This window comes from Periplaneta americana, chromosome 8, assembly GCF_040183065.1.
Source record: "Periplaneta americana isolate PAMFEO1 chromosome 8, P.americana_PAMFEO1_priV1, whole genome shotgun sequence".
Taxonomy (NCBI): Eukaryota; Metazoa; Arthropoda; class Insecta; order Blattodea; family Blattidae; genus Periplaneta; species Periplaneta americana.
In genome coordinates this window covers 113,393,320-113,419,523 of record NC_091124.1, presented here as the reverse complement: position 1 = coordinate 113,419,523, position 26,204 = coordinate 113,393,320, and the positions used below count along the sequence as shown (strand labels likewise).

Sequence of the window (26,204 nt, the reverse complement as noted above, 5' to 3'; positions counted from 1 at the left end):
ACTATGAAAAGGGAGCAGTTAAAGCTAGTGATGATACAGAGTATAGCTGCGGCAGGTGGAATGGGGTGAATTTCCCCTACAACTTGATGTAAGCAGCAGTACAGACTTACGCTGCTTACATCAAGTTGTAAGGGAAATTCACCCCATTCCACCTGCCGCAGCTATACTCTGTATCATCACTAGCTTTAACTGCTCCCTTTTCATAGCCTTACTAATTACAATTCACATAAACTTTACATATTTTATAAAACAAGCTTTTATAAACTTAATTCTATGAATTCCTCCATTTTTGTATGAGATGCCAATAGCAGTGGCAGCAGCAGCAGCAGTAGCATTATATATAACAATGCTACAAATACAAATTCTACTTATAACATTCTTCTTACAATACTTTAGGACAGACATCACAGAAAATCATATGTAAATTAACATATTTTATAATCTTAAGTAACGGTTTATAGCAACTACCTATCTGTAATTAAAAAATGCACACACACACGACACATAAGTGTGGCACTTCATGTACCACAAATACATGAATATAATCCGCACACTTTTAAAAAATGTACTGCTGAAGATTAGGATGCACAGAATGTATGGGGTAATGTTAATGATCTGACAAGAACCTCTGGGTGGCATGGTTAGCCACCAACCACTGTGCATTCTTTCTGCAAGCTGTCCAAGTCCTCGTCTTCTCATTTATCATGCCAAAAGAAAAACTAAATATGAGTGAATACAGTGAAGAAAATGGCAGTCTGGTAGTAAGGAGAAAATATTAAGTAGCTGAAAGCTATATACAGTGGAATTCTCGTTAGCACATTCCTCATTACACCGTTTTCTTGTTTAGTACATCTATTTTTGGGAGTCCCAGCCTCAATTCCATTAAACATACATTAAAATTACAGGTTTATATGTTTGATGTCTCCTGCTTACTGCATTCAAACTTGGTGGTTGGCGGCCATACTGATGAACAATTGCACATCGCGCACGCATGCATTCTCTCTCCCACTCTCACTCCCTCATCTCTGCCACCTACACCAACATAGGCATGCAGCACGCTGCTACTATGTTTCCTTCAGAAGATGACGAAGGAGGACAAAGTCCGATAGTATTGTCATAACTTCTTTCACTGTTGGTGGAAGTTTATATGCCATGGATAAGAAGAAGGTAAGGCAGATTACGAATGAAGAAAATTGGAGCATAATTGAAGAAGTGGACCCCAACCCACATATGAAGCGCATTGATATTGCACGGAAACTCAATATTCCTCCATCAACACTAAATATGATAGTGAGCAAAAGGAAAACAATCGAAGCAATGTATTCAGAAGAAAAAAGTGGCAAACAAAAATGTGTATGTGAAGGTCAGTTTCCAGAGTTAGAAAATGTGTTACTGAAATGGTTCAAACAAGTCCATGCTTCGAATACGCCAATCGATGGCACCGTGGTTTGTGCTAAATCACCACATTTAGCACTACAGATGGAACTTTCAGACTTCAAAGCTTCAAAAGGTTGAATTGTAAGGTTCAAGAACCATCACTAACATACTGATGTTTCCGAGGCGAGGCTGCAAGTGTGAATACTGACACTGTCGAATCATGAAAAAATATGACACTTCCATCCATTAAGAGAAAAGTACTGATCCAATGACGTTTTTAACACAGATGAGAAAAACAATGTTTTTCAGTAGTACGTTCTTCCGTATATGACGTTAAAATTTTTTTGTCCCTAGAAAATCGTACTAACAAGATTCTACTGTATATGCCTGGTATAAGAATAAAGTGTGCTGTCAACAAACAAATAGTGATTGCAAGTGTTTTGTCAACAGAAGTTTTCAGAAGTCGAAATAAAGTTGAATGAAACTAATCAATGATAAGAATATTTTGCTATTATTAGTGAACTGTATACATCAAAAGCCTTGTCAATATCCAACGATTTAGGAGTATTGGAGTTGTAGGGAAGCAGAGGATGGCTCTCAAGATTTGTTTTTAAGCAGAATATATTTAGTTTCTGTAGAAGTACCAGCATTGTATAATCCACTATTTTTTTTAATTAGAAGTAAAATAGCCTTTTCCTCTCTCTTTCTGTCATTTTCTCTCATTTTTTAATATGTCCTCCAAAATAAAAGTGTATGGACTATACAGAGTAGTTGTAAAATGATGAAAGTACATGTTGAAACAAGCATAAGTAGGATAGGAACCTACTGTCTATCTCAAAATTTTCTCCAAAGTTGGGGCAATTCAGTTTCAACACAGCTGTGCCTGAAATATAACAATCCAATTCTAGTTCATTTACTTTCTCTTTAGGATCTAAACTCACTTCACTTCCTGTTTCGCAATGAAACGGGTTATGTAGTAACAGAAGACTTACAGAATCCCACCTCTAACCATGCACCATGTATTGAGATCGCAATGTGTTTAAACCATTGTAATAGCATAGAGCTCATCAGTGAGGAGAAAGGTGATACATCACCTTAACAGGTGGAGGTTATAAAAGAAGACATCAAAGGGTACTTGCAAGTCATAAATCGAAATGTCACACTTTGCACTTACATTATGGAATATACTAGGGTAGGACCTTTCAATTCCCATAATTTTCATGGTTGCAGCAAGACAATCACCAAGCAATACACGAGAGAAGATATCACGTGCAATGGAGACAATGTGTGGGTCGACATTGTGGATACTAGATTGGTGGGACCTTATTTGCCTCCAGGAAACCTCATGTATGCGCTTTTCTGCACGAGATATTACCATTGTTGCTAGAAGATATTCCCTTGGAAATTCGAGGGCAAATGTGGCAACAGCATGATGGGGGCACAGCGAGAACTGTACAGAATGTTTCAGCAGAGATGGATTGGAAGGGAAGGAACCATATCCTAGCCACCGAGGTCTGAATCACTTGAATTTCTTTTTATGGGAATTTTCTAAGAACCTCGTTTACCGAAAGCCTCAAACAACGTCTAGCAAACTACATGCAGCTTAAACAGTATGGAGCAAAGTTAGTCAACAAGTACAAGCATGCACTGAGATGGAGAGTGGCTATTTAGAACTTCAACCTGCTTGATTGTACATTATTAATAAACTTTTCCTACAGACTTACCATTTTTTCTCTGTTGCCTCATTTGACAGTCTGATATTCCTATCAATATCTCCTCAGCTATTGCTAGCTGGATCTAAGTTCCTATCTTCAATTTAATCAGTATTGTATCCTCTACCTGACCCTATAGTTCTTGTACCATTTTACAACTACCCTGTGTATGGTACGTTATGTTTTGCACTAGTATGTATAATAAACAGAAAGGTTGTCTAGAATAACATTGTAAGTCACTTCTGGCCAGTGAGTTTTCAGCTGAAAAATTGTAGCAATTTAATAACATTACTGATTCTGAAACAGTCATGTTGTCTACCAATAGTACTATTAGCAAATGATGCCACCTCGCTTAAGATGACACGAGACATTCATAGAGTATACATCTCGCAGAAGCGTGTGCTGTCTGTATAGTTGTGGTGTAGTCTATATTGATGCAAAGATGAGGAAACTATTTGAAGTTGTTCATAAACAACAATAATTATTTCGAGATCTAATAATAGCAGAACAAATGATCAAAAAGAATCCAAACTTTAATATAATAACTACATGGTTTCAGTTCACTTCTGATGATCCTGTGTCCCTAAAAATGCCTAAAATCCTCGTGTGTGTATCGAAAATTTGAAACTAAAAATTAGTTACTTTTTAGTTACCACAACTTAATAATTACTCATAAATATGATGAAAAACCTCCAATCATGTTTCAGTCATCTTACAATCTGAAACTTGTTTCGTAAGTTCTCTGGTCTTCATTTCAATTAACTTCATCTCCTCAGCTTTTTCTTTCAGTAACATTTGTTTTGCAACTGCAACTGTTTCAGCTCCACCTTACGTTAGCCAAGAATAAATAAGTGAAGCAAAACAATATGCATAATTTTGTTACCCACGACCATTCGAGTCTTTTTAATTCGTTATTTTTCGTTACTTTCATTATCAATTGCTTAACAGCCATTCCAGTTGTCACAGATGTTACATTTTTACTATTTTAAAACTCTATGTATTGAAAATGAAACGACTTTGGTCAACTTTTATTATTAGAATGAATTTAGAGGTCAGTATCATTTTACAGAAAAAAAGTTGTTTATATAAAATGTATTATTGCAGAAAATAAAGAATAGGTTCCGCCATGGATGTTACAATATTTGTGAACTCACTCCACACCTTATTAACAAAAAGTGTAAAACACAGGTCTCTGTCTCAAGCAAAAAGAGATTCATTCTCATAGTGTCCATGTGAAAGTATGCAAATCTCATGGCATCCAATTAGTTCACAAAAACGTAATCGTAATTATTTTATAGCTGTTTTTTCCATGTCACGGATGTTACACACATTTTGTCACTGATTTTACATATGCATTAATGTCCTTCATTTTTCCAGATTCAAAACAACTGTGACATTTCTAAGTCAAAATATGCATTTGAACTGTAAGATTGCTGATTGTTATTAACCCAATCTACTTAAAATAAATGGCAGAAAGAATATAGTACAGAGTAAAAAGTTCTTTAATCCTGGAGCTCTGGAATTAACAGTGTAGGCTGTCAAAATATTTATTCAACAATAACTCCTTGAAAAACATAATTAACAGTATTAAGTGCTGCAAACTTCAGGGAAACAAAAAGTACCCAATATCTAGCCAAGACCACCTAGATTCAATGATCATAAAACTTGTAAAATATTTTACTTTTGAAAATAAAATATTAGAATACTGTATTTAAATTTAGAGCCTTACTTATCCATGTCTTACACTAATAATAAACAAATATTTCTGAAAAAAAATATTTTTTCATTGGAATTCCCAGTTTGCCTGGAATGACTGTTAAATTAATTACTTTTAGTTACTGTCGTTACTGGTAGACACCCTGTACCATGGGCAGTGTATTTTCAAAAAGAAGCAAGCAGGAAAAGAAGGGAGAATAATTCATATTTCATTTGATCACCTACCTAATCTTGATTACGGTCCTATCCCAATACAAGAGAGAGAAAAAAAGATCTGAGAGTCTTCTTCCTTCTGGGCAGAGATGCTCTAAATTCTACCACTGACTAATATAACAGAATAAAGAAGAAGATAAATGGGTTCGTGTCTATGTAACACAGATATTTTCAATCATCAATAGCCCAGTTTCCACTTGAACTTGTTAACGATATGAAGAAGACAGGTCTAGACCCCACAAGTGACACCAACAAGACATCACTCATGAGGCAACTAGGCCAGGAGATAATAGAATAGGGTGGCCAGTTCCTTTCACTCTCCATTACATATTTTGCTGACTAGTTAGACATTACAATAATCACACTACAGATACTTTATATCTAAAAATAAGGTATGGTAGGCCTATATGATAATGTGGGATTGGTTTTAAGTACAGTAACTTATATTACACATCTGTTATATTGTTTACTGTTTTGGTTGTCTATTGTTGTTGTCCAAAGACAGGTTTAAACCTCATAAGTAACACCAATAAGGCATCACTCATGAGCCAACTAGGCCAGGAGATAATGGGGTAGGGTGCCCAGTTCCTTTCCCCCTCCAATGCATACATCGCCGATTAGCTACATATTCCACTAATCAGACTTCAGATGCATACAAACAATTGTTCTTCCTCTGACACGTATCGTCAAGTAAGATGTAACAGATATATATATATATATCAGCCAAAATCTCAATGAGAGGTAGATTCATTTCATTTAGTGTTCTGCCCAAGGGCAGATCTTTCACTGCAAACCCAGCTTTCTCCAATCTTTTCTATTTTCTGTCTTCCTCTTTATTTCCTCATATGATCCATATTATCTAATGTCGTCTATCATAATATGATATCTTCTTCTACCCCAAACTCTTCGCCCATTCACCATTCCTTCCAGTGCATCCTTCAGTCGGCAGTTTTTCTCAGCCAGTGACCCAACCAATTCCTTTTCCTCTTCCTGAAGAGGTAGACTGTCTATTATAAATGTTTAATGTACTATGTGATTATCATAAGATATTTCTACGGAAATCTATCATAAGATATTTCTAAGGAAATCTGAACTGTACTTTGGTTTGATGCCTTACACAGTTCTTCTGAACTGTCAATACAAAAATGTTGTGTTTAAAAAGGTCTATCATCATTTGATTGTTAAACGAAATATTTACATGTAAATACTGTGAATACTCAGAAAAGTATCAATAGAGTCGTGACAATAGATCTTATTTACTATTACTTAATGTCAATATGAAATATATGCATAGTTTAATTTTCCTAAAAACTATGAAAAGTGACTTACAACATTATTCCAGTCAGTCCTCTAATTAACGAATACTATTTATCAATTATATTTATGTATGTATTCTTTCTTACTGTAAGTACGTCTGTGAAACTCAGAAGAGATGTCACCGACTCTCCCGTTTTCACACACTTCAAAGAAATTGCAGTACCATCTGTTCCAGTAATAAACACGTTTACTTTTCCATTTTGCACAACATACACATTCTCATCAGGATCACCTGTAAAAAAATTAAGTTCGCTATAAAATTGTAGTGCTCAAATAACAGAAAAATAAATTCATCTTAGATCTACTGCTCTCTCAATTCAAGAAGTAACTATGCATTAATAATTTGTTAAATGATGACACATACTATAACTACAGTACAACTACGATTATTTGTCACCTTATTAACTGATTGGCAGATTATCAGACTCTTTCTCTCACTTTCTTTTTTCTACAGAAATATATGAAGAACTGTACATTATATTAGCACATTATTTTATCTACAGAAAGTTATTACAAGACTTTACCCTTACACAGTATGGTCTACTGTTCGAGTTGTCATACTGTATAACTTCCATATAAAATGTCTTCCACGGGTATCAAAAGAAATTGTGTTGTGCTAAGTATTAAAAAAGTGTTAATAACCAAGTTGTTTGGGGAATGAGAAACTTTGGCTCATCTCAGAACATGAGATTGAAGTCACAACTGTGTGTAGTTCAATAAAAGTTAAGGATAAAGTGTATTAAATATGTAAATCTAAAACACGAGACTTCCACTATTCCTATCCTTCCACTGGCAGCCATTACAAGGAGTGTCCTTCCCCTTAAAAACTCGTTAACAATTCGACTTAAATCAGTTAACTTCTGAATCACTACCTAGTATGTTGAATACATGACCATACGGGAAATTACGATAGTATAAGCATTATTCACTAAATTTACGAGAATCTTTTATGATACGGATTATCTGATATTTTCGATTAATCGTTCATCCCACCCCCTTCATTACCATGGATAATAGAGTTTCTACTGTAATTTGTGATTGTACATATATCTCACAAAATATTCTATACAAATTTGCATGTGCATCTTCCTGCTAAATCAAGACTTTGAGAGTTGAAGTACACCATTACGCATGTAACTGCATATCATTATGAAGTTGACATCTACTTAGTTACTAATAATGCATTGATTTACAAACTAGTCAATAATCGCAATTACAAATAAAACTCATTTTTGGGACATAATTTTTATTGCATAAGATTGCTTTTCCAATCAAAATACTGCTCTGAGAGAGGGGAGGAGAAGAGGGAAAAAGAGGGGAGAGAGGGAGGGGAGATGGAGAGGGTGAGATGAAGAGAGAGAGAGAGGGAATGAGAGAGGGAGGGGGAGGGAGGGAGAGCTTGCGTGTGTTTTTTTTTAATTGTAGCATTACATCTGAAGTAATATTGCATATTGCATAAACCTCAGATATTATGTATAACTGAACATCATATGAAGCAACAGGAAATACTACAACTGTCTTTACATGGATATGTATTAGGTTCTCATTTCTGTAGACATGTCTTCCAAAAAGGGGGTGCCTGTATTTTTATCAGAGAGGATCTATTATTTAGTAAAATTGATATATCTGATTTTTGCCTTGAACAAGATATTGAAATCTGTGGAATACAAATTGGTTATGAGATATCAAATTTAATTATCTTATGTGTTTATAGGGCGCCAATGGGAGATTATAAGAAATTTACAACTAACTTAGATTCATTATTGAAAAGACTTTATAAACCACATACCGAATTTGTAATCTGTGGTGACATAAACATAGATTATCTATCAGAAAGCTCACGTAAAAGAAAATTAAACTCACTTCTTGAAACTTATAATCTTAGTCACACAGTAAGTTTTCCAACCAGAACACAAGCTGGAAGTAGTACTGCCATTGATAATATATTTATAGATAAAAGTAGATTGAATTCCTATTCAACAGTACCATTAGTCAATGGCCTGTCTGATCACGATGCACAAATTCTAAGTGTTTTCAATATGAGTGAAAAATTCCAAAGTGTTAATCTAAAAATAAAAAAAAGGATTATAAATGCTGAATGTCTTCATCATTTAAATACATGTCTACAAAATGAATCTTGGGAAAATGTATATAGTACCGATACCATTGATATTAATACTAAATTTAATGCATTTTTCACTACATTTACTTATAATCTTAGTCACACAGTAAGTTTTCCAACCAGAACACAAGCTGGAAGTAGTACTGCCATTGATAATATATTTATAGATAAAAGTAGATTGAATTCCTATTCAACAGTACCATTAGTCAATGGCCTGTCTGATCACGATGCACAAATTCTAAGTGTTTTCAATATGAGTGAAAAATTCCAAAGTGTTAATCTAAAAATAAAAAAAAGGATTATAAATGCTGAATGTCTTCATCATTTAAATACATGTCTACAAAATGAATCTTGGGAAAATGTATATAGTACCGATACCATTGATATTAATACTAAATTTAATGCATTTTTCACTACATTTACGAATTATTTCAATGAATGTTTTCCAGTCAAGGTGGTGAAAAAATGTAAAAGTAAAAACATGTGGATAACTCAGGGAATTAAAATATCATGTGCTAGAAAAAGGAATCTATATTTAATGAGTAGGAATAGTGATGATCCTCATGTTCTTAATTACTACAAGAATTACTGTAAAACTTTGACAAAAGTTATAAAAGATGCAAAGAAAATGTATCTGAATGAAAAAATACAAAATTCAGATAATAAGATTAAAACTATTTGGGATATTATTAAAAATGAAACTAATCGATATTCAAAGAGTGAAAATATTACTTGCATTAAAATCAATGATAGTAAAATAGATAACCCAAAATCAATTGCAAATCATTTTAACGACTTCTATATAAATATTATTCAGAACTTAAACATTCAAGATTGTGCAGAAGATGCTGCACTTGGTTACCTAACTGATGCATTTAACACTGAGTTTTTAGGTCTCAAATTTATTCCCACTACCGCAGCAGAAATCATGCATGTGATAAAACAACTAAAAACAAAATATTCCTCTGGATATGATGAAATTCCAAGTAAAATTCTGAAAGCTTGTTCTGAAATATTATCCCCTCCGTTAAGCTATCTATGCAATTTGTCAATGCAATGTGGTATTTTTCCAGAAAGACTCAAATATTCAATAGTAAAACCAATATACAAAAAGGGAGATAAATGTACTATTGCTAATTACAGACCCATATCATTATTAACAACATTTTCAAAAGTGTTTGAGAAAGTTATGTATAATAGATTATATCATTACCTGGAGTCCAACAATATATTAGTTTTAGAACAGTTTGGATTTAGAAAACAAAAATCGACAGAGAATGCTGCTTTTAGTTTGGTGGATGAAATACTAAATTCATTAAATTCGAAACTACATGTAGGTGGGATTTTTTGTGACTTGGCTAAAGCATTTGATTGTGTAGACCATAGTATATTAGTAAAAAAATTGAAGTTTTATGGTATTAAAGATGAGATGTTGGGTTGGTTTACATCGTACTTATCAAATAGAAAACAAGAAGTAGAAATAAATGTACCAAATAGTCATAAAGTTACTTATTCAGAATTTAGAAATATTAAACATGGTGTTCCGCAGGGGTCAATTTTAGGTCCATTGTTGTTTCTAGTTTATATTAATGATTTAGCCTTGACCATAAACAATTCATCCCATGTAATTTCATTTGCAGATGATACAAGTGTAATTATTTCAAGCAAACAATACGATCATTTTATAAACACTTCTAATACAGTGCTGAATCTAATGAATGAATGGTTCCATGCAAATAAACTAGCACTTAATGTTGAAAAAACCAGTGCAGTCAAATTTAGTACACACAATAGTGCTCAGGTTTCCTACAGTATTCGATTAAATGGAACTCATCTCAAAGAATCTATAAGCACAAAGTTTCTTGGTTTAGAATTGGATAATCACTTGAACTGGAAAACGCATATAGAATGTATTACTCGTAAATTGAGCTCTGCCTGTTATGCATTAAGATCCTTATCTACTATTGGTGATATAAACTTACTTAAAATGTCATACTTTGCATATTTTCACTCTGTAATGAAATATGGATTAATATTCTGGGGTAACTCGTCTGAAGCTAAACATGTTTTTGTTTCACAAAAGAAAGCTATAAGAATAATGGCCGGTGTGCATAAAAGGACCTCATGTAAAAATATTTTCCGAAACTTAGAAATCTTGACTTTGCCTTGTCAATACATTCTTTCCCTAATGATGCTGTATATTAAGAACCAAGATAAATTCAGTACTAATCAAGACATTCATCATTTTAATACAAGACATAAATCAGATCTTCATCTACCCTCTGTTAGTCTAAGCTGTTTTAAAAAAGGAGTTCGCTATTCATGTATAACAGTCTTCAATGCACTGCCTAATTATCTTAAAGATTTGAAGAACAACGAGAAAAGGTTCAGAAAAGAATTAACCAAATTTCTACATACTCATACCTTCTACACAACTGATGAATTGTTTATGCTTGTGAATTGAATTATTCTACTTAAATGACATGTACAATTTTATATAGCTCAACTAAAATATGTTTTTATATTGACTTAATCTGTTTACTATGTATTGTATTTTTTGTTTAGCATAACTGATGAATTGTATGTACTGTAAATTGAATAGTATACTGTATAGGTCAACTGATGAATTGTTTAAGCTTGTAAATTGAATTAATCTACTTCATATGAATTGTATAGCTTAACGAAAATAAGTTTGTAAATTGAACTAATTTGATTGTATATGTTTGTATAGTTTGGCTGATGAATTGTATATGTTCTTAAAATGATTACTAGTCTGTGTAGCTCTACTGATGAATTGTATATAGACCTACTGTAAATTGAATGGTAATATGTATAGCTCAACTGATGAATTGTTTATGATTATAAATTGAATTAATCTACTTGATATTAATTGCACAAATTTGTATAGCTTAATGAAAGCATGCTACTTTGTATTGTATATATTTGTATAATTTTGGCCGATGAATTGTATATGCTTTAAATTGAATAGTAATCTATATAGCTCTACTGATAAATTGTTTGTGTTTGTAATTTGAAGTAGTTTGCATGATATGTATTATCAATTTCTGTATATCACAACTGGTTGAATTGTTTATGCCTTAAATTTAATTAAATTGTTTTGTATTATAATATAGCTCAACTTATGAATGATCGTTTGCGTTTGTAAATTTAATAATCTGATTGGCTATGTATTGTATACTTTTAGTAGAGCCATCGATGTAGATCAGTCGACAGCCCCCTTTGATTTGATTACCTGGTTGGGTTTTTCCGAGGTTTCCCCCACCGAAAAGGCAAATGCCGGGTAATATTTTGGCGAATCCTCGGACCTCATCTCATCTCACTACATCTCGCCAAAATGTAAAAAAATTGTACAAAATTGTAAAAATTGTAGAAAATTACTAAATTGTAAAACTATAAAAATTTGTAAAAATTGTAATTGTAATATTGTAAAATGTTGACATGTTCCACATCTTAAAGCTTCATTGCTCATGTAAGATCTATGGAATAAAATAAATGAATGAATGAATGAACATATTTATTTCGAGTAATCTTTAAATTTATACATTAGTTGGAATTTTCATATGTTTACTTTATATTAATAAAATTGTATTATAAGTATCTCCAGTCGTATGAATATTTGCATAATATTATTATCATTATTATCATCAGTATTATCATCATCACCATCATCATCGTCATCATCATTTAATGAGCCATTAGGAACAGGATTGGCTTTCATCATGAAAGTTCTCGATTTTGTTTACAAAGTCTATAAGTCTTTCTTGTAATTTATGTCATAGTATTTCTTGGAATGGCTATTTTTCACCTTATTGCAATTTTGTTTTTGAAGTTATTCTTTTCTTATTATTTGTATTTAGTTTTATATATGTGTAATACAATGTATATTAGTTTATATAACTCCATCATATACACTGTAAATCTTATGTCACAAAGCACATTCATGCAATTTCTTTTCCTTGTATAGTTTTCTATATTCAAATATTACATGATCTACCATTAGCTCTGCTGTATTACGTGAACATTCTTTCTTTTAGTGGTAATAATATGACCTGAGTCTTCAATGACCTATGATGAAAACCGTAAAATTTGATGTTATAGAGTTGTTGACTTCTAAGTCTGTTTTTTACCGTGGGGAAGAATCACTTTGCAATTTTCCCCTTTATAGTAATTTTTCATTCCCTTTCCCACTTGTTCTTGCTCATTTGTCTTACTACTTGGGAATGACGTCCAGGAGCCCTGCTTAATACAAAATCAATACATACTTGCACTAGACAGCTTTTGCGGTCACTTAGTTGATAGCATAAAAAGCAAATAGTACTAACAAAAACCTGTACAGTGATTATTTCAGGAGGGCTTATAGGCTAGTTTTGCAGCCATGAGATACCTCCATAAACAACCCCTTTAAGGACAACATCAGAAGGTTTTATACTAACTGGATGCTGAAAAAAGTGCAAGGAGCAATGGAAAGACAGGAAAATCAAGCAGCCAATTCTACAATTTATTTGCGAGTGAATCATGCATGCTTGGAGACTGATCACTCCTAAAGAATTTTAAGAAAACTGGAATCTCATGTGCATTTAATTGCTCTGAAGAAGACCCAAAACTGTCTAGCAACAATGACGGCAATGAAGATAGTCTGTGATTCTAACAACAAAAAGGTTCCCTCCGCCTCTCATTTCTTATATATTTTGGTGAAGCATGAGCAGATACCAGTATGGAAAACAAAGATAGCCTGTGATTCTAACAATAAAATGGTTCCCGCCTCCAAATTTCTTAAGTTTGTATTTAACCAACAAGTAACCCACAGACTATCGCCTGCTGGCATACCTTATTATGATCAGTGCACTGTTGGTAATGCTCATTTGTCACATGATGGAAGCATCTTATGTGGGACATTAGCAGACCCCAGCAGATTGCAATGGGAGCAGTGAATTTTAATGTTGACTAAATATTTGACTTTATTTGTTTTAATGAAATACCTCGTATAATACGGCATAACATACGGTAAAAAGCAATAAATGTACACCAATTAACTGAGTCATCACAAGCAACAGAAACTCACCAATTTTAAATAAATAGGCCCCTGCAGGTAAATTCATTATCTCTGTATGTTTGCAAAGTTTCAGGAACACGGGTTTCTCAAAGTGGCCAAATACCCTGAAAATAAAACTTAAATGGAGATAATTTAATAACAGTATAATTAATACCACTCAAAAATACACTAATCCTGAGTTAAAAAATGAGGATATACACTCACATTAATATAAAATATTTACAAAAGGCCAACTTATTATGATAAATGTAAATACAGAGTCTGCCAAGAATGTATACATTCTTTAAGGAACAAAAACTATTTAATATGTGTCTGTTTTATATTTAAATACTGATCAGTGATCGCATATGTAGTATTGTCTTCAATTAAGCACATGGTTACTTTAGATGTTCAAAATGTTTGCCATTGACAGCCAGACACATAACACAACAACGAGCAGTCACCGCAGCTATTTCGGTCAATGTTTCAATGGAGATCGCTGGACATGCTGCTGTAATCTCCTGGCGAAGGTCCTCCAGTGTGCACGGCTTACATGGATAGACTTGATCTTTCACAGTTCCCCACAAGTCAAAATCCATAGGAGTTAGATATGGCGACAGTGGGGGAAACTCAATGGGCCCTCTTCGTCCAATCCAATGTCCCTGCACATTGTCATTCAGGAAAGCTCGTACGGCTAGATAGTAGTATGGTGGCGCCCCGTCCTGTTGGTAGACTTCATCACCACCTGGTAAAATTGATGTGCGTAATATTTCGAGGTACACTTCTCCAGTGACAGTATCATCAAAGAAAAAGGGTCCTATTAAGCCCCTAGGTGATAGTAGATTGACTGCCTTATCTGGAAGAACACGCGGATTTTCAGGTGCCCAGTAGACGCAGTTAAGCCGATTCACTGTTCCATTAAGTTTAAACTGGGCCTCATCAGACCACACTACCTTCATCACAAATTGTTCATCTTCAGTTACCATTTGCAAAATTTCATTCGACGATCAGGATCATCATCATTAATTGTGTGCAGTAATCGTAGGATGTAAACTTTCCACTTAGCAGCTTTCAGAATTCGTCGTACACTTGTACTGCTAATTCCCACTTTATGTGCACATTGCGTAGCAGACTTCTGTGGAGAAGTAACAAATGTTTCCAACATAAGAGCCGACAAAGCAGGACTTGTAGCTGTACATGGTCTTCCCGATCTTCCTTTCTGAATATCACAAATCGCTTCATGCGCCTCAAACTTGTCAATAAAGTATTTAATTGTTAGGTGGGTTGGGGGTTCTGTTTCGTAATCCCGCCTCCACTGACGCTGCACTTCAACGGTATTATCACATCTCACAAACCACTTCAGAATGCATTTTTGCTGCTCGAAAGTCATGTGTTCTCCAGACATTTTGTTTTCTCACTATCATGATGAAGTACCGACATCTGTTGAGCGAAAGACCATACTACAACATACTCATAATTCAAATCAATTGACAATATCAATATCCCGATACAGTCTGACAAAGAGTGTACACATTTTTTGGTGGAGTCTGTATTTACATTCAAGTCTCTTGCATAACATACTTTCTATTATGTTTTCTGTCTAAAACTCTCTGTACATCTAACTTTAAAACCTCGATAAGACGCGCCCGCTTATTATGCTATCCCGTGTAATACGCTTTTTTTTTGTCCAGTCCCTGTACATTTCATATATAACACCTTTATAAAATACCCCGTTTGTTGCACTCTAGTTCCGCATAATACGCTGTTTATGTGGAATATTTTCGATGTATTTTAAGAAATGAAACATTTTTTGCCATTGAACTCACTGGTACCATTAACCTGAAATGTATTCGACCCTTTATCTGCGCATTAAAACCTGTACAATACCCGATCCTCTTGTTACACTCTCTTATTCAACTCTTTACCCGAGCACGTAAAGCCTACATACAGTTACAATATCTCACCCTCTTGGTAACCCTCTCTCTCAAACATTCCTCATTCGGCCGTAATAAAATTCAAGAAATTATTGCTGGTTAATTTGTTGTCCTTAGTGTATTGAAGTGTCTGTGAGTGTTAAACGAAAAGCGTTTTCTGTTTCGCAAAAATTGGAATCTTACGAAAGTACGATGAAAACAGTAGACTACTCTTAATCAGAAACAATTCTCTGATTCATTAGGAATCACATCATCGACATTAAGGACGATAATAAAAAATCGCGACTCAATCACTGCAGCTGCGACTTCGGGAGGATGTAAACCTGGGAAAGCGAAGTGTGGTTACATGAGGACTTGGAGAACATTTTGGTCAACTGGCTTCATCAGTCTCGAAGTGCAACCATATCCATAAGTGGCCCAATTATTCAAAAGAGGGCGCGCGAAATCACATCCAAATTAAACTTCGACTTTTCTGCTTCCAATGTTGGCTTGACAGATTTAAACAACGACATGGAATTATTTACCGCCAGATTTCCGGCGAGTCAGGAACTGTGAGCGAAAGTGACGTTTGTGAATGGACAAGCAAAGTCTGCCTAATCTGATTTCAAGATACTAACTCTGTGATGTTTTTAATGTGAACGAATGTGATTTATTCTTTAAGCTCATGCCCGACAAATCATACGTTTTCAAAGGAGAAAAGTGTCATGGAGGAAAATTAAGTAAGAAAAGGGTAACAGTGTTCGTTGATGGCTCTGAAAAGCTGCCTCTGGTCGTGGTGGAAAAATCAGCAAACCTGCGATGCTTCAAACGTGTAAAGAACCTACCACATGTTTATAAGAACCAGACACGTGTATGGATGACCAGCGATTTGTTTGTCACGTGGTTAAAGGATTTGGACAACAAAATGGTGAGTACAGTTTTTTTTTAATTCATAGGGTTCCAATAATTCGTTGCCTGAAAGTAGTCCCCCATCTGAACATAACTGATGATGAAGATGACGATGAAGATTGCGTTGCTGTGCTCGAAAAGCTGGGCGATATTCACTTGGAGGATTTCATATCTGTAGACATGGTGTTGTAACCTCAGATATTCTTGCTTTAGATGACATCATAGAAAATCATGTCACAGTTGAGGAAGAAGAGGAATCAGTTCAATCTGTTCGCACACGACAGGCGATGACAGTGATAAGACAATTTATCAGTGCTTGTTCTGATGGCATGTCAGTTAGTGTAAATTCATATTTAAATCGTGTTGAAAATGTGATTATTCATTGCAAGGGTTCACGCACATGGCAAACAACTATAAACTACTTTTTTCGAAAGAATTAAGTAGAGTACTGTAAATGTCTTTGACGTACAGTAATTGCATAATGGAGTAATACTGTATTACCTTTCATGAATCATGTATTTCAATAAAGAAAAATGCTAATATATACTGTATATAAGTCAAAATTAGTATACCCGCCTAATACGCGGTCCTGGTTAATACGCGGTTTACACGCGGTCCCCTGAACAGCGTCTTATCAGGGTTTTACTGTATATCCCTTCCTCTCTCCCTCCCCCCCTCTCCTCTCTCTCTCTCTCTCTCTCTCTCTCTCTATGTATCTGTGTCTGCATCTTTCTCTCTGTTTCCTTATTTGTCTTGCAACTCTCTCCCTCCTCTTCCTCTCCTTTTCTCTCTCTATCCTCTTTCTGTCTCTCCTCTTCTTCTTCCCCTTTCTCTCTCTGTATCTGTATGTCACTGTGACCATTTCTTTGCATCTGTTTTTTTTGTCAATATTTATCAATTTCTGTTTCTTGTGTTTGTATTTTTTGTACCTGCCTGTCTGCAATCTCACTGTCTGTCCCAATCAGTTGATTTTTTTGTCTCGTAATAGAAAATTATGACTTTCTCCTTCCATAAAGAAGGTACAATATAGACAGTTCTAATTACCTAATACTCTGCAGCATGTATAATGCATCAGGAGGAACTCTCTGGTCATCTTTACTGGTAATATCTTCCTCTAAGTACTCAGCTGGAGGTTCCAATACCTGAAACAATTTTATAATTCGTCATATACAAATATGAATATATTAAAACGTAATTGGCATAGTGAAATTAACTTCTTTCTTTCACTGACCATAGCACTCAAGCAGAGTGAATGCTCAAATGTACAGTTTATGCTTTTTACTCCCCACATGCATTCATAATGAAAATTATGGCAAAAGAGTCTCCACATGGAAGTGAACTCACGCTTTTCCAGTCTTCAGCAAACTGTTCTGATAAAAAATACATCCTTGTGCCTATTCGTGCTGTTCACACACGAGATACAAAGATTGAACTCTCAAGTTTTCTACATGCAGGTGATGTGATCAGCACTACATCCCAGCCACCTTTAACCTTTGAAGCAGAGGGATAATGCCCAGTACTACTAAAATTTACTATTGCTTAATTAGACTCTGATGATCTAAAAGGGCAACTTTGTCTCAGTCACCACTTCAGTGACAAAGAACATGCCTATATGCAGGATTCTGCCTCAATAAGCAATGTTTAGGAAATAGCTTTGCAAAATCGACAATGTAATAGCCAAATGACTGTTATTGTCTCTCTATTATATTTTGAAATTAAAAGTTAGATTTTTTAAAATGAATTAATTCATTCCATGTTGTGTAAGCAAAACCAAAGAATTCAATTAACTTCATAAAGATTATCAACTGTTCTATGATCAAACTTTATAAATTTCTATTTCACATTTTATCATTTTTCTTACCGTAAGTTGTACAGGAGTTGAATCTTTTTTAAGTTGAAGCAGCCTTCTTGCAAATCTCATTACCATCTTCCGTTTCTTGCCTTGACCTCCATGAACTTGACCCGATATTGACTTTACCTAAAATGAAAGGCACAAAAAAATCTGAGAATAATTGAAAGTATTTTGATTGATAAAATGGCAAACTTAGTAGTGTTAATTATATAAGTTTGCCATTTTATCAATCATTTGTATTTAAGTGTTAAAAGTAATGTAACTTACACAAGATTCAAGATGAAAGCATTTTATTATATCCAAGAATTCAACTACAGGAAATTTCTTTACAAACAACACATGACTTAGGCAAATGTGTTCCTGGGTGAGGCACATTTCTCTACAAGCATTTCACTTTTACCATCTGTGGCATCAAATTTTGGCAGGCAGCTATTAGTACTACGTAAAGGAGACATGGCAAAAAATTCCATAAGAAGCTCCTGGATAAGATACAGAAAGCTACTCTATAGTTTACTGCCACATCTGATGAGTTCTCATATTTGTACAAGTCACTGGCATCCATTTCATCTTTCCTGTAATTATTCTGTTGACCGTGTCATTCCAAAACAAAGAAACAGCTCCCCTCAGCTACTGGCGCCAACAGTCTGAACTAAGACAGCAGTTTCAATATTCACAAAGAAAATAAAGCCACTGATACGTTTGCTGATAGTTCTGGTAGATGTAGATTTGATTTGTATCTTGCATTAAAATTATGAATATTCTGATTAGTATTACAGTCATCACCAACCAACTTTTGCTTCATTGAAGCCTGCTCTGCCTACCTCTATTACGATAATGCCATATTCATCCTATTCATAATTTCATTTCTATCTCATACAGTGTGTTTCAAAAGTCACGCATATTTTCTGCTACAGCTAAATGGAAATGTTTTTCGAAAAACACTCCGACATGTCAAACTGTATATTTTAAAAGACACTTTTTCATAAAAACAAATCATTCTTGATATCACAGTTGTGTGAGTTGTCACGTCATCGGAAACATTTTTAAATTACACCCTGTATTTTTCTGCATACCATCTGAAAGATTTGTTTTATGTAACTTACGTTGCTATGCTAATAAAATAAATAGTTTGATTTTCTGGTGTTATGGAAGCAGTTTAATTGTAGGAATTAACAGAAAATAACTATCTTAAGTGACAGTGAGAGAATTGAGATTTTAATGATGATTGGATATGGTGACAGGAAACATACACGAGATGAAGTATGTGCACTTTTTAATTACACACATACAGATCAACTTCCTATTTATCAATCTACTGTTAGTAAAATACAAAACAAAATGTACATGTGAGTGATGTCCAAAGATCAGGTAAACTACTGAAGAATTGGAGCTAGACATTTTGAAAGATAATCCACATTCTTCACCTATTGATTTACAATCTTCATTGGAGACTGCTGTATCATAATAAATATCATCCTTATAAAGTACAATCTTTGCAGCAGCTAATGGAAGATGAGACAGAAGATTGCAATTCTGTGAGTCAATGACCAACCTCTGTGATGAAGATCTTGCTTTCTCTGATGAATCTACATTTTGTCTGAATGGAGAAAATTGTAGGTACCAGTCAGAAACTAACCCACACTGGATGGTAAAAACTCACACGGAATTTCCCCAGGAAGTAAATGTATGGGCATGGATTCTAGAATGCAGACTTGTGGGCCCCTACTTTTTTGATGATACATTTAATGGGGACCAGTATTTAGAATTTTTGCATGAAGAGTTAATACCAGCCCTTGTCGTTCTTCAACCAAACCTCCAGGATCCATTATTAACTAATGATTCCATCTGGTATCAGCAAGATGAGGCTACTCCTCATTATGCTGCTCCTGTATGGCATTATCTGAATGAAGTGTTTCCTAATAGGCGAGTCAGAAGAAGATGATTTGTAGAGTGGTTTGCAAGATTGCTGGATCTTTCCCCTCTTGATTACTTCCTATGGGGTTATTTGAAATCCAAGGTATTTATTACAAAACTGCTGAAATTGATGAGTTGAAAAGAAGAATACGAGTGGAGTGTAGAGAAATACTACCAGCAGTCATTGAAAATGTTAAAACAGGAATTTGTTCTGCATTGCCAGATTGTAAATGGGCAACATTTAATTAATATTGAACATTTGCTTCTGTAACACATTTATATTTTAACCTTTAGTTGGTGTGGCCGGTATGACATACCTCGCAGACAAGTTTAAACTTGTCTAGCAGACGCTATGAATCACCATTATTGCTGTGCTTCCATATACCTCCTCAGCCAGCCTTTATCTAATAGTGCTCAGTGATACACGTGCGACAGTGGTTCAGTTGTATATAAAGAATTATTTTTTTCATCGCGAGGTATCCGATACCGCCAACACTACTTACGTAAGTATTCTGTTAATGTAATTTTATTCTATGATTTTTATGAAATATTCGTTTACAATGCATAGGCTTATATTTTACGAATATCGTATTGTAGGAAATGGCAGGAAAACCTCTACCCTCGTCAATGATGGCTGATGACTACAGGTTTGAAGAATTTATCAACGAAACAGTTGACGCTATGAATGACAGTGAACCCGTGGAGGACAGTGGGGGTGATTCAGATTACGTGCAGGAGTCAGATCACGATTCTGACACGGAGCAAGAGGTAGACGATGAGGACGAGCAAGAGGATGAAGCAGACTCCCCTGATAGTGGCCCTGTAGGTGGAAGGTTCTTTTATGGAAAGAACGGTTTCAAGTGGTGTAAGGAACCTCCACCTACAAATGTAAGAACGAGGAGGCACAATATGGTGGTGAAATTGCCGATCATACGTGGTCCAGCAAGGGATCTTGGTGAAAGTCCTGAACCGTATGATGTGTGGAAATTATTATTTACCGATGTAATTATTGGAGAAATTCTTGAAATGACAAACTTGAAGTTCGAGAAAGCACGAGTTGGTATCGCTGAAAGGCGTGCTGAATGGGAGGCTATGGACTATATGGAAATGAAAGCATTTTTGGGCATCATCATTTACACTTCAATTTTCAAGTCATCTCATGAAAGTGTACTAAGCCTATTTTCTACAGATGGATCTGGTCGCGATATTTTCTGCGCTACTATGTCAATGAAACGGTTCCTTACTGTCCTAAGTTGTCTTCAATTTGACAATACAGAAACGCGACAAGAAAGACAGAAGACTGATCGATCGGCAGCAATTTCAAGACTGTTCTCATTGTTTGTTGAAAATTGTCAGCAATCATACGATCCAGGTGCTTATGTAACAGTCGATGAAATGCTTATACCGTTCAGAGGACGATGCAAGTTCAGAGTGTACATGCCTAAAAAGCCTGCAAGGTATGGTCTGAAAGTAATGTGCATGACGGATGCAAGAACTAGTTATTTTTACAATGCCTACCTGTACACTGGAAAAGGCTCAGATGGAGACACTCTAAGTCCGGAAGAGAAAAATCTGGCCATACCCACCCCAGCCGTAATTAGACTGGCCAAACCAATTGAACAATCTAATAGAAACGTAACGGCAGACAATTGGTTCTCCTCAATTCAGTTAGTAGAAGAATTACAGAAAAGAGGTATGACATACGTCGGAACTCTAAAAAAGAACAAAAAGGAAATCCCGAACTCGTTCTTGCCTAATAGATCAAGGCTAGTAGGTAGTGACATATACGCCTTCCAGGATGACATCACTTTACTTTCACATGTTCCTAAGAAAGGCAAAGCAGTTATACTAGTCTCATCAATGCATCATAGTGTGGAAACCGACCCTACAAACAACAAACCAGAGATAATTTCTTTATATAATTTGACAAAAGGAGGAGTGGACAGCATAGATAAGAAATGTTCCATATACAGTTCAAATCGGCGCACAAATAGAGGGCCTGTGGCTGTCTTTTATATGTTACTGGACATAAGCACCGTGAACGCTTTTATATTGCATCAGAGCCACAAAAAGAACGAAAAGCTGACACGTTTTGACTTCATGAAAAAGCTGGTCGATTCTTTGGTCATACCGCATATCACCAGAAGATTAGAAATGTCAAGAAGCCTTTCGTCAGAACTCCGTTCCTGCATGGAGCACGTAATTTCTTTCAAGAGGAAACGACAGGATTCTGGGTCAAGTGCCAGTGAAAATTCTACTGCAGAGCGTCTGGAGGTCAAGAAAGCTTGCTACCTCTGCCCTCCAAAATTGAAAAGAAAGACATTTTTCCTGTGTTTGTGTTGCCAGAAGCCAATATGCCTACAGTGTGCAAAAAAGGTGTGCAAAAGTTGTGTGAAAAATGTAAAAGACTAATAAACCCATAATAAGGTGTGTAATACTACTGTAAATGACTTTTAGTCATTAATGTGGTGTGTAATACTTCTATAAATGACTTTAAAGACATTAAGGTGTTTGAAAAAACAGTTTTTCAGTCTTCTGAAGTTATTTAGAGTGTTCAAAATTTAATAATAGAGATGTTTACCGCGAGAGGTACAGCATACCGCCACCACCAGTTAAAAGGTAGGAAAATGCAACACCAACTAAAGGTTAACTATTTATTTTGTTACTATAGCAATGATTGTTGTATAAAACAATTGATAGCTTGTGTAACCATGGAGAATAATAAAATCTTTCAGATGGTACACAGAAAAATACAGGCTGTCATTTAAAAATGTTTCCGATGACATCACAACTTGCACAACAATGACATGAAGAATGGTTTGTTTTTGTGAAAAAGTTCTTTTAAAATATACTATTTGACGTGTCCAAGTGTTTTTCGAAAAACATTTCCATTTAGCTGTAACAGAAAATATACGTGACTTTTAAAATGCACTATATGTATTAATTCTAGCTGTGAACATCTTTCCCTTCAGTGCTTCCCTCAGAAAAGAGTCAGGAGATGTCAGATCCGATGACCATCTAGGCCAGTCCTTCAGAGATGATACAATTTAACAAGTTCTCCGATGATGTAGTGATGTGCAAGCAGTTGCAGTGTCTTAATGGAACCATCCTTCTTGTATTTCACATTTCATGAGTTGGGATATGAATGAGTATATCATCTAGTCACAGAACTGTTCTGAGTTAATGATTTCAGTAAAGAAAATGGGCTCAATAATGTGCTTATGAGTAAGGGCACATCTTCTGGTCATGTAAAGGGACTTCCTTAAATTCGTGCGGATTTTCAGTGTTATGGCTGTTGATGTACCTGGGCAGGTGAAACGATTCCTCATCTGTGAAGAAAGTTCTCTCCTTAAAACAGGAAGTTCTGAAACCTGCTATATCAAACATGGGCCTCGTGGTCTGTGTCTTTCAGCTGATGCACAATAGACACTATGTAAGGACAGAAATGAAACTTCTTTTTCAGAATATTATGTATTGTATTCTTCGACGAATTAGTTTGTTGTGATAGCTGTCTCACGAACTTTTATGGATTTCTAAGTACTCTTCTGGAAATCATCCACGATCTCGTCTGCTGTGGATGGTCTACAAGGACAGTAAGCAACCAGAATGCTGCCAGTTTCCCAAAACTTTGCTATGTGTAACTGGAGGTTCTGAAACCATACCGAACTAAGTCCGAAAAGTTAGTTGAGATATTTAACCTCCTTCGATTAAGCACCTGGAAACAGTTCTCGGAAAGGAAGCTGAGCATGCAATGCAGGGAAATCATTAACAGACAACCAAATACTGTCATGTGGTTTATCAATTCCATTTCATTCAAAGTCGATTCAAAATTTCTGTATTATTTATTACATTACTACAATATTACATGCTGTGTACAGTGACTTTTTGAACAATCTCGAGAATATTGTCTCTGATTCAAGTTGAAGTATGAGTAACATTAATTAAATTACTTTCAAAAATGTACCAGAATGGATAGTTAAAATTATCGGACTCTTGAACCTACATGACTTAACTGGCAGATTGCACCACATAGTTGAGTCACAATATCTACAAAGAATTCAGCCAATTAGATTCAATTATTACTAAATAAAGAAGTAGCAAGGCACAATGAGCCTTGGGCTGTGGTGCTAATGTTTGAACCTCTCCTTTACATAATAGAAAATAAAAAAAAAAAGACAGTAGACTTAATTGTTCATCAGTTTTATTGTTGAAAACAGGAAATTACATATATATATATATATATATATATATATATATATAGAGAACTCCCCCCATCGAGACTACTATATATATACGAGCTCGCAGACTATTTCCTTATCCAACTGCTCTGAAGATGGCCACAACACAGCAGTCGAAACGTCAGCCACCAACACCAAGACAACACGGTAGAAGCCCCGAAGCTTATCCACAGACCATGTACACCAGCCGCAGAAGCCTACGCGAACATTGATCTTTTCACTGTAATATATTTAGAGAGTAATCACATAATGCAGACATTCAAGAAAATTATGAAGTCGCCTTAAGTACACATCCAACCAGTCCTAGTTCTTGATTCAGCTCGATCCAGCCAATGTAGAAAAAAATTATGGTCTGACATGAATTTCTTCATGTCTACCTCCATCAGTAAAGAATAATATGTTGTTTCTTTAATTCAAGTAATGCTGGAAGATTTGACATACGAAATAATCTCCGAGTATCAGATCAAATATACGAGGCACGTCCATAAAGTAACTTTCCCACTCATCCCACAGCTAGCAAATGTTGCCCAAAGCGACTGTGTGTACATGATAGAGTAATGTCCTGGCATGGCGCATACACTAGCAGAACTTACCGAGTGTTCTCAGTAGCTTCGTTGCATTGGTTGAAGATGGACGCTCCTATTCCAGCTCCCGCTGCGTGTGAAGTGCGATCAGTGATAAAGTTTTTGAATGCACAGGGCACAGCGCCAAATGAAATTTATCGTCAACTGTGCCAGGTCTATGGGCCTAATGTCATGAGCAAGCAGATGGTGAGTTGCCCCACAAGGTCGTCTGTGATGATGGTTCGCCTCCCACTGCGTTCCTCGTCATGCACATTTTGGCGTTCTGCTGAAAATTGTCTACAGCAGCAATGCACAATCTGCTTGCTTATGACGTTAGGCCTATAGATCTGGCACAGCTGACGATAAATTTCAATCGGCACTATGTCCTATGCATTCAAAAAAATTTTATCACTGATCGCACTTCACACGTGGCAGGAGCTAGAATAGGAGTGTCAATCTTCAACCAATGCAACGAAGCTACTGAGAGCACTCGGAAAGTTCCGCTAGCGCATGCGCCATGCCAGGACATTATCATGTACATGCAATCGCTTCGCGCAACATATGGTTTGCTAGCTGTGGGACGAGTGGGAAAGTTACTTTATGGATGCGCCTCGTATTAATTTCCAGTTTCAAAACACTCAAGTAAATGGGCGAAATCTCAAATTTAAACATAAATGACTGTCCAGATGGAAGTGATTAGCTTATTCTGTTATGAAAGATGGGGCTTACAAACAATGTGGAATTGGTGTATCAGCCAGGAGACAAACCTACATTTCTCCACTACTCTGAAAGCTCAATCTATCCAGACATTGTAATGGTTGCATCTGCACTTGCAACGAACAGAGAGCAACAATAAAAGATATGGGCAGTGATCATCAAGCAGTTATAATAACAGTGAAAGCTCCAAGACGTGAACCACCAAACAACCCGAGGAAAACATGGAACTTCAAATATGCAAACTGGCATAAACTTAAATAGAACAGGAAATAAAATAACATGTCAGAAACCATTGTATCATAGAATACTCTAACGAGATATATTATTGCTTCAGTTCTTAATGGTTCTATCCCCACTACTTGAACAACTGAAAAAATGTGAATTGACGTTTGATGAGTTAATTATGGAATATTGTAATAGGTTTTAATAAACTAAGTATGTAACTAAGATATATTTTGTAAAGCACTTATAATCAAACAATAAAAACGAATAAATATTGCAACATAGTAATAGGGGAGCATAATTTGTGTTGGAGATAGAACTCAAAAGTGAAAAGAAATAGAAATTTGTAACATTCATAAAGTGTGT

At 35.3% G+C, this 26,204-nt stretch overlaps 1 protein-coding gene across 10 annotated transcripts in view; it reads right to left on the bottom strand.

Annotated features, from left to right (window-relative positions):
* The window catches only part of sws (patatin like phospholipase domain containing sws), a 414,790-nt gene that overhangs the window by 345,439 nt on the left and 43,147 nt on the right, over nt 1-26,204 (bottom strand). For 7 of the 10 annotated variants that reach the window (XM_069833425.1, XM_069833423.1, XM_069833427.1 and 4 more), the window contains 4 exons: nt 18,194-18,310; nt 17,377-17,474; nt 13,541-13,647; nt 6,422-6,567 (listed from right to left, as the gene is read on the bottom strand). In XM_069833425.1, the coding sequence (XP_069689526.1) occupies nt 6,422-6,567; nt 13,541-13,647; nt 17,377-17,474; nt 18,194-18,310 (468 nt within the window). The remainder of the gene's footprint in view (nt 1-6,421; nt 6,568-13,540; nt 13,648-17,376; nt 17,475-18,193; nt 18,311-26,204) is intronic. The other 3 variants (XM_069833424.1, XM_069833432.1, XM_069833431.1) reach the window with 1 other exon arrangement.